Raw genomic sequence first — 8,421 nt, forward strand, 5'->3', positions numbered from 1 at the left:
CTTCTCCAAATGTCAGACTTTCCTTGCTTAGCTTTTGTGCTGTAAATACCTCGTTTGAGGTTCTTTTCTACATCATCTATTGACATCTTCTCCATCATGTCGTTAGGCAACCTCCCTATCACGCCGATTCCCGCTGTGTTTTTTTTTAGCCGCCCATTCCCGCCCGCAGCAAAATTCAAACCGCCCGCTCCCGCGAGATTTACGGCGGGACTCAATCCCAATGCAGCCCTCTAACTCAAACTTAAAATTTTGAGGCATTTGAGATCCAGCACGGTTTTCTACGGTTTTAATCAGAAAAGCTGAATAAGTTATAAAATATATTGTATGTTAAGTACTTTGACCTCCTGTGAGATTTACTCACACACAGACATCAAGAATCAGCCTATGAATCTCAACCATGGTGACACGCTTCATGCCGCAATGCATTATGGGAGCCATGGATGAGTTTTGCATGATGCACCCAGAATGCATTGCGGCATGAATCATGTCACCATTGTTGAGATTCATAGGCCGATTATTGATGTATGTGTGTGAGTAAGTCTCGCAGGAGTTAGAAGTGCTTATTGTGTGATGTGTTAAACCGGAGAACAAAACTTATGTACACGTTTTAAAAATGGTTTAGTTTATAGGCTACATTAAACTGATGACAATAAAAATACAATAAATACATTGTCTTCTACTAACGCATTTCAGTTTGCCCCAATTCAATTGTTTTAATAGGCTATGGTTGTAATTTATTTGTTATGATGGATTTTACTTATTTGGTTAAGCACTTTGAGATTTTATTGTATTTTAGCATGTGCTATATAAAATAAGTTTATTTTTAAATCATCTCTATTTGAAATAACAGGACTTCATAATTCTTAGCATGTAATTATTTAATTCTATTAAGTTGTACTTAATTTATGTTTTTAAGTTATGCTTACTTATTCACAAAAAGCATTTAATCAAAAAATATTAGTTGAAATTACTCAAAAGGAAGACCATGTTATACCAACTTGAAATAATTAAGTTAGTAGAACTTTTTCTAAAACTTTGAGTATACACTACTTAATCTATTTAATTAATTTGAACATTCGGGTTTACAGTGTATGGTCCGTTGTTTCCGGAAGAAAGCACTGAACGCAACAGAAAATAAATAAATAATAATAAACAAAAACACTGAACGCAACAGAGACTAGGGCTTCCAAAGGATACACACTAAAGAGATGGCGGATTATTCAACCGTGGCTCGACTTGTCAAGACTGTTTTCCAAGATGGCTCCTGTCTGTATATGCGTAATGTACTGTCTATAAAGTATCTTATTAAACTTTGTACACTTACAAAGTTCTCAATGCTTCGGTTTGCATGTAGGGACCCTCATTATGCTACCGTGTTAGTGTGAGGATATTTTGAGCCTTGTTAGTGGGATTAACTAGCGATTTAATGTTACTTATTCTATGCCCCATATACTAGCGTTATAAACTAATCTGTTTTTAGAGATAAAACTTATTACATTCGATTTTCATGAAAACGCATCCCAGAGAACGATCTACTCTGTAACCATGTGTTAATTACCCCTAGGTTCATTTTTCACCGGAGTTTTCCTTTAAGTCAGGGCCCAATGATTCAACTTTTTCCATGGAACACAAAATGACTTCAATATATGAAAGTAGATAGTGACCACTAGCTGTCAAGCTTCAAAAATTAGGACGGCTTAACTCCTTTTGAGTTCCACTGGGTCCCCCCCATATTCCAATATAAACTTAAGGGTCCTGCACACTCTGCGATTTTTCAAAATCCTCTGCGAATGTTGCTTGTCAGACTGTACAAACATGATCCCCGATGTAATACATGTCACACTGTAAGATCTCAGTTGTCGTTATGTCAGACTGTACGGCAGTCAGACGCGAAAAACGGACGCAAGCAAGAGACTCGTACGGACTGAGTTTTATGTCATCAATCCGTGACATGTTCAGTAACGGTGAGCCGTATTCACAGACACAATGGTAGCGTTCAGCAAACAACAAAAACAAGCGGTGGCATTTTTCATTCACCTGACACATGTTCCCTGCTGTGATTTGATGATCTTGCACGAAATGCGTCACCAGGTTCTGCGCTCCTATTGGTTCTTGATTTGACGGTCGTCCTAGGAAAAGTCACACTGCAGGATTGCGTCTTAAATCTTCTGACACTGCCAGAATTTTGTCCGAGGTAAAATTTGATCGCAACGTCATTAATCGGTTATTGGTACACATGTCAAACTAAGGATCAAAGACTTCAGATTTTAGCCTAGGATCAGAGAAATCTTTTAGGATTTCAAAATTTGTCTCAGACGGCCAAATCGTGGCCAAAAATCGCACAGTGTGCACCCGGCTTTATAAGAAAGCTTCCCCAATTATACTCGTGATAAGGTGTCAGTGTGGTGCATTGTTATATAAATAACTTCTGTGTCTGTGTGTCTCAATCAGACTGTCCTCAAGTGCAGTGCATCAGTCAGTATGTTTCAAAACAGGCAGATGAGCTTAACTTAGAGCCATCTGATGTCATCAATGTGCTGCGCAAAACTAATGAAGGTACAGTTCAAATAGAAAAAATTAAAAATTAATAAATCACGTAAAGGGATAGTTCACCCAAAAATGAAAATTCTGTCATCATTTACTCACCCTCAAATTATTCCAAACCTGTATGAGTTTGTCCTGCTGAACATAAAATATTTTAAAGAATGTTTGTAACAAAGCAGATAGAGCAACAATTGACTACCATAGTATTTTTTTCCCTACTATGGTAGTCAATGGTTGCTCTATCTGCTTGGTTACAAACATTCGTCTAAATATCTTTGTGTTCAGCAGAACAAAGAAACTCATACAGGTTTGGAACAACTTGAGGGTGAGTAAATGACAGAATTTTCATTGTTGGGTAAACTATCCCTTTAAATGGACTCAAAACATTAACTAAAACTGATTTTCATGTTCATTCCACTCCTCAAGGTTGGTATGAAGGCATGCGTCTCTATGACAGAAAGAAGGGGTGGTTTCCAGCAGAGAATGTGCTAGAAGTAACCACTGATCACCAAAGACGACGGAACGTGAGAGAGCAGTACCACGTCTCACAAACCACCTGTCAAAACACTCCAAGATGAATCCTACAGACATCCTAAAAGTACCAGTGGCAATTGCTACCTATCCCATTCACCATCACGTCCCAATAGTTTCCTGTCACTCTTTGAGGCCCTTTTGTAAATAAAAAAAAAAAAAAAAAAAAAAAAAAAAAACAAAGTTAAAGACTACATGAAACGGTCTAAAACCAACTTCTGGTGTGTCACCCTTCAAATTGAAATGGGAAGTTGGGGTTAATTACGAACCCCTTTAACCACCGTCATCTTTAGAAAATGAAGAGGATTTTTTACAAATGTCAGAACGGAAGCATGGATTGTTCATCAAAAATAAACTTTTATTGGACAGATCTGTTGTTGTCACGACCGGACAAGCCCCTTTTCATTGTGCTGTCAGGCTCCACCTTCAGCTCCATAGAAACAGTGCAGGCAAGTTTTTATTGCTACATCTGTAATGATCCAGAACACAAAATAACAAACAATTAGACATTTTCAGTTAACTCCTTTATGTTTACCCCAATGTTAACAAATTAATTGGGATAAAAATGGATAAAACAATAGTCTTGGACCTATTGCCTTGGATGCAGCCTAAATGTAAACGTTTTTGATCATCAATGCCAATATACACTCACCGGCCACTTTATTAGGTACACATTGCTAGTATCAAGTTGGACCCCCTTTTGCCTTCAGAACTGCTTGAATTCATCTTGGAATAGGATCAACACGGTACTTGAAACATTCCTCAGAGATTCTTGCAGTTGGCTTCACACTCATGATGCAAATCTCCCACAGCCCAAATGTGCTCTATTGGATTGAGATCTGTGACTGTTGAGGCAATTTGAGTATAGTGAACTCATTGTCATGTTCAAGAAACCAGTTTGAGATGATTTGTAACACGGCATGTTATCCTGCTGGAAGTAGCCATCAGAAGATTCACATTCAAGTAGCCATCAGAAGGGTACGCTGTGGTAGGACTGGGCGATATGGCTGAAAACTGTATCACGATAAGCGTTTCATATCGGTTGATATCGATAATTATTGATATGTTTTATGACCCATTTAAAATAAGTACCAGGAGAAAAATATTTTACATTTAAACATTTTTATTTTAAACTTAACCTTCCTCTGATTATAATTCCATCAGTTATAAAGGCAGAAATGTCAACACAACCATGGAAAACACTCAAATAATTAAAATATAAACACAAGTCTAAATTCACAATGAACACTTAATTATCTCTTAACATTAAAGTGCAGTGCCTACCGTTTAGATGCTTTGTCATTGGCACTACATGGAGATGTAATGTTACTCTGCATCAGTTTCAAAGGCTGAATCCGAAATCGCCCCCTATACCCTTAAATAGGGCATTATTTGAAGGGACAGTCATTTATAGTGGTGTCCGAAACAATAGTGGACGTTATTAAGTGCACCCATTTTATCCCACTTTGCACCGCAGTTGTGTGTACAACTGATGTACACACAACAGCTGTCCGAATTCGCTCGCTTGTTTTCATTCACTCCTTCAAGTGAACTGCATCAGTGGACTAAAGTAGGAAATAGTGATTGAGGATTTAGGGGGCGATTTCGGATTCAGCCAAAGTCAAGAATAGCAAACACGAACGAGGGGCGCGCGCTGTCAGCGGAGGCTCGCGCTGACCAGTCTTGATGGAGACGACCATAGATATCCATAATAAAGGCTAGATATCTTACGGCGGAGTCTCTAACGTCATCACCGGCAGCCATCTGGTCACAGGCAGGGCTCTGTGGTACCTGATGATCTGCATGAACACAAATACTCTTATCTCACTGAAATCTTGACGGATTTACAAATGGTTTGGTTTCTTACAAACGTTATTAACGTGGCTATAATTATGGATGCTTGAACAAATTATGAATAATTTTTCATAAGTATGCAGTGTCATAACTACATCTCTGACGTTTATAACAAACCAAACAGTTTGAAAATCGGTAGAAAATTTAGCAAGTTATGGTTATTTTAAAAGTGCAAGCACGCATGAAAACAATGTTACGAGTGAGCGAGCTGACTGTGACAAGATGGCCGCCAGGTGCGGACGTCGCCCTCCATTGGCCAGCAGCACGCACGAGACATCTAGCCTTTATTATGGATATCTATGGAGACGACGTCAGAGATAGATATATATACACATTTATATAAATAAAATAAATAAAATAAAAAAACAACAACTGCCATACTGGTGAGCTGACTTGTTTTCCTGTTTTATCAACAATTTCCTCGCTCGCTGCAGCACTCATTTTCCACTTATCACTCCAAGCCGGTTTACTGAAGAATGAATCCAACACGAGACAACGATATGACGCAACCAAAATTATACATTTACTTGATTGGCTGTTAGCCTACGTTGCTTGGTTACCAGAGAGAGAGTGCCTTCGTTCTTGCAACCAAACTTGCTTCGCAGCCTCTGGTTTTCAGAAAAAAATAAATTACTGAACATTTTATTGAACACATTTTTTATTGATATAGACTATGTGTCTATCGCGATACATATCGTTATAGTTTTATCACCTAGTCCTACGCTGTGGTCATAAAAGGGATGGACATGGTCAGCAACAATACTCTGGGTGTTTTCACACATGGTCCTTTTCAGGGGTCTGAGCACGGTTCACGTGATTTTTGGTCCATATGTGAAAACTCCAAACTATCTCAGACCCCTTTAAAGCGAACTGAGACCATCTCAGGTGGTGGTCTGGGTACAGTTCAATCTCATCTAAAAACACGCAATCTGAACAAACTGCTCTGGGATTTTTCTGTTTGCGAATTCCAATGCATTTTGGTCATCAGATGTCTCCATACAAACCGGCTGTTCATCATGGCTGCTTCTTCTGGCAAATCATTCGTTCACAACTTACACTTGTTTATTGCAATTTCAACCGCTTCCTAACTGTGTAAGAGATGCGGCTGCGTGCCTTGCCAGTTTACAATGGTGTTACCAGTGCACACACCTAAAGCGCATGCACAGAAGCCAGCTGTCACAGCACCTGTACTAAACGGAATCTTTAGCGTCTTATTGCATTTATTTTAAAGTGACAAAAAAAAACACAAGTTTCTAATAAACAGGTGGTTGGGTCTTAAGTGAATGTAAACATCTGCATTACTAGCCTAATATCAGTGGAGTACGTCATACAGTAAAGAATATGCAGTTTTTTTTTTCATGTGATTATTCCATTTGCATCTTTCTTTTATTATATTGTTTACTTTTTCTATGTTGATGTTATCATTGCCTTCTGAAATAAACATGATTCAAGGAAAACAATTCAAAATAAATGTTATTTACAAAAGACAGATGTGTGATATAGCTAGTGCAAGAATAGTAGGCTACTGCAAAGAAAATATATATTTTTGTGTAAAAAAAAAGATAAACAACTTAATTCAACAGCCTTTGTAGCAATTTCATTAAAAAAAAAATACAAACAAATATCTTGGTTACGGAGGCACAAACATTGTAAGTGAATGGGATCAAATGTTGAAGGCCATATAGGGTCAGCCATCAAACACTGAACTGGACAAGATCCAAAAAGCAACAGTATGAACACAGAGGGTTCTGAGACCACATTCCTACTAAAGTGGACCCAAAAAAAAGGATCGGAGTCCTCTTTCAGGGACAGGGACAGTGTGAACGTGAAGAGAACTGGGTTCTTTCATCTGGTTCACCTCTTGGTCCACTTAAAGGAGTCTGAGTTTGGTTCTTTTAAAGAGGACACAAGTGTGAAAACATCCTCAGGTAGGCTGTGGCATTTAAACAATGCTCAATTGGTACTAAGTGGCCCAAAGTGTGCCAACAAAATATCCCCCCCACCCTTATACCACTGGCCTGAACCGTTGATACAAGGCAGGATGGAGCCATGCTTTCATGTTGTTTACACCAAATTCTGACCCTACCATCAGAATGTCACAAAAAAATCACGAAATTGAGACTCAGGCCAGGCAACATTTTCCCATACGGAATTATAGCCTCAGTTTCCTGTTCTTAGCTTACAAGAGTGGCACCCGATGCTGCTATAGCCCATCTGCTTCAAGGTTTGATGTATTGCATGTTCATAGATGCTCTTCTGCAGACCTTTGTTATTTGAGTTACTGTTGCCTTTCTATCAGCTCGAACCAGCATGGCTAGTCTCCTCTGACCTCTAGCATCAACAAGACATTTCCACCCACAGAATTTTCACTGGATATTTTCAATTTTTTGGACCATTTTCTGTAAACCTTAGAGATAAATTGTGTGAAAATCCCAGTAGATTACCAGTTTCTGAAATACTTAGACCAGCCTGTCTGACACCAACCATGTCATGTTTAAAAGTCACTTAAAAATCAACTTTCTGATGCCCAGTTTGAACTTCAGCAGAGTGTCTTGACCACGTCTACATGCACTGAAGTTGCTGCCATGTGATTGGCCGATTAGATATTTGCGTTAACGAGCGGTTCAACGGTATACACCTAATAAAGTGGCCGGTGAGTGTAGAAATGCCCTATTCACAGGCCACCCAATACAATGGTTACTAATATGTGTGCAGTTTTTTTAAAAAGGAGCAGATTTACCCAAATACACGATTAAATAATAAACATTACCTTTATGGGTGTCATCCTCCAACTGTCATTGAGTGCCTTTTTTTATCTGTAAGAGTATATTGAATAAAGAAATTAATGCTTTTAAGCATGTGCATGTAAAGTTATATTAATCTTAAGAGTCTGTTAGTCTTTTGGACAACAGTACCAAAATTAGAGTGCAATTAAGAAATATGCATTACAATATCAGTGGCCGGCTGCAAAAACTGCTAGGACTAGTTTTACAAGTTACCCATCAAATTTTTTTTCTTCAAAATAGGCCATACTTTAATAAACTGTAAAAAAAAATTCAGTTACTCTACATAAAAAAGGTAGATTGGTCTAATTTAAATACAAAAAAATTAAAAATAAGACTGGTTAGCCTTAACTAATTGCTAGTTGTTTATTCAACTGGCCCCAGGGTTCCCAAACTTTGTTAGCTGGACCTCTACAAAATCATTTAAATTCTCACTTCAAAATGTCAACCTTATTTTTGTAACCCTTCCATTAATAAAATGTTAATGATATTACTCTGATCTTGTTTATAAAAAAAAAGTTATTAAAAATGTTGTCTTTTATGCTTCAAAATTATACAGTAATTTAGTTTCTAACAAATCCCTGCAATTCCATCCTAGAAATACACAGACTGAGACCATAGTGCTTTGTCTGTTTTTTTCCCATTGTGAGAGCAGAATAAAAGTCCCACAACACAAAGTGAACCAAATAACAGTGTATAGCAAAATAAC

The 8,421-nt window shown here is 38.0% G+C and overlaps 1 protein-coding gene across 3 annotated transcripts in view; it reads left to right on the forward strand.

Annotated features, from left to right (window-relative positions):
- The window catches only part of arhgef15a (Rho guanine nucleotide exchange factor (GEF) 15), a 30,644-nt gene extending 27,386 nt beyond the window's left edge, over positions 1-3,258 (forward strand). For all 3 annotated transcript variants that reach the window (XM_079815650.1, XM_079815651.1, XM_079815652.1), the window contains 2 exons: positions 2,452-2,556; positions 2,971-3,258. In XM_079815650.1, the coding sequence (XP_079671776.1) occupies positions 2,452-2,556; positions 2,971-3,122 (257 nt within the window). In that variant the 3' untranslated portion in view covers positions 3,123-3,258. The remainder of the gene's footprint in view (positions 1-2,451; positions 2,557-2,970) is intronic.
- Positions 3,259-8,421: the final 5,163 nt, after the last annotated feature.

Source organism: Gobio gobio (genome assembly GCF_949357685.1).
Source record: "Gobio gobio genome assembly, chromosome: 4".
Lineage (NCBI taxonomy): Eukaryota > Metazoa > Chordata > Actinopteri > Cypriniformes > Gobionidae > Gobio > Gobio gobio.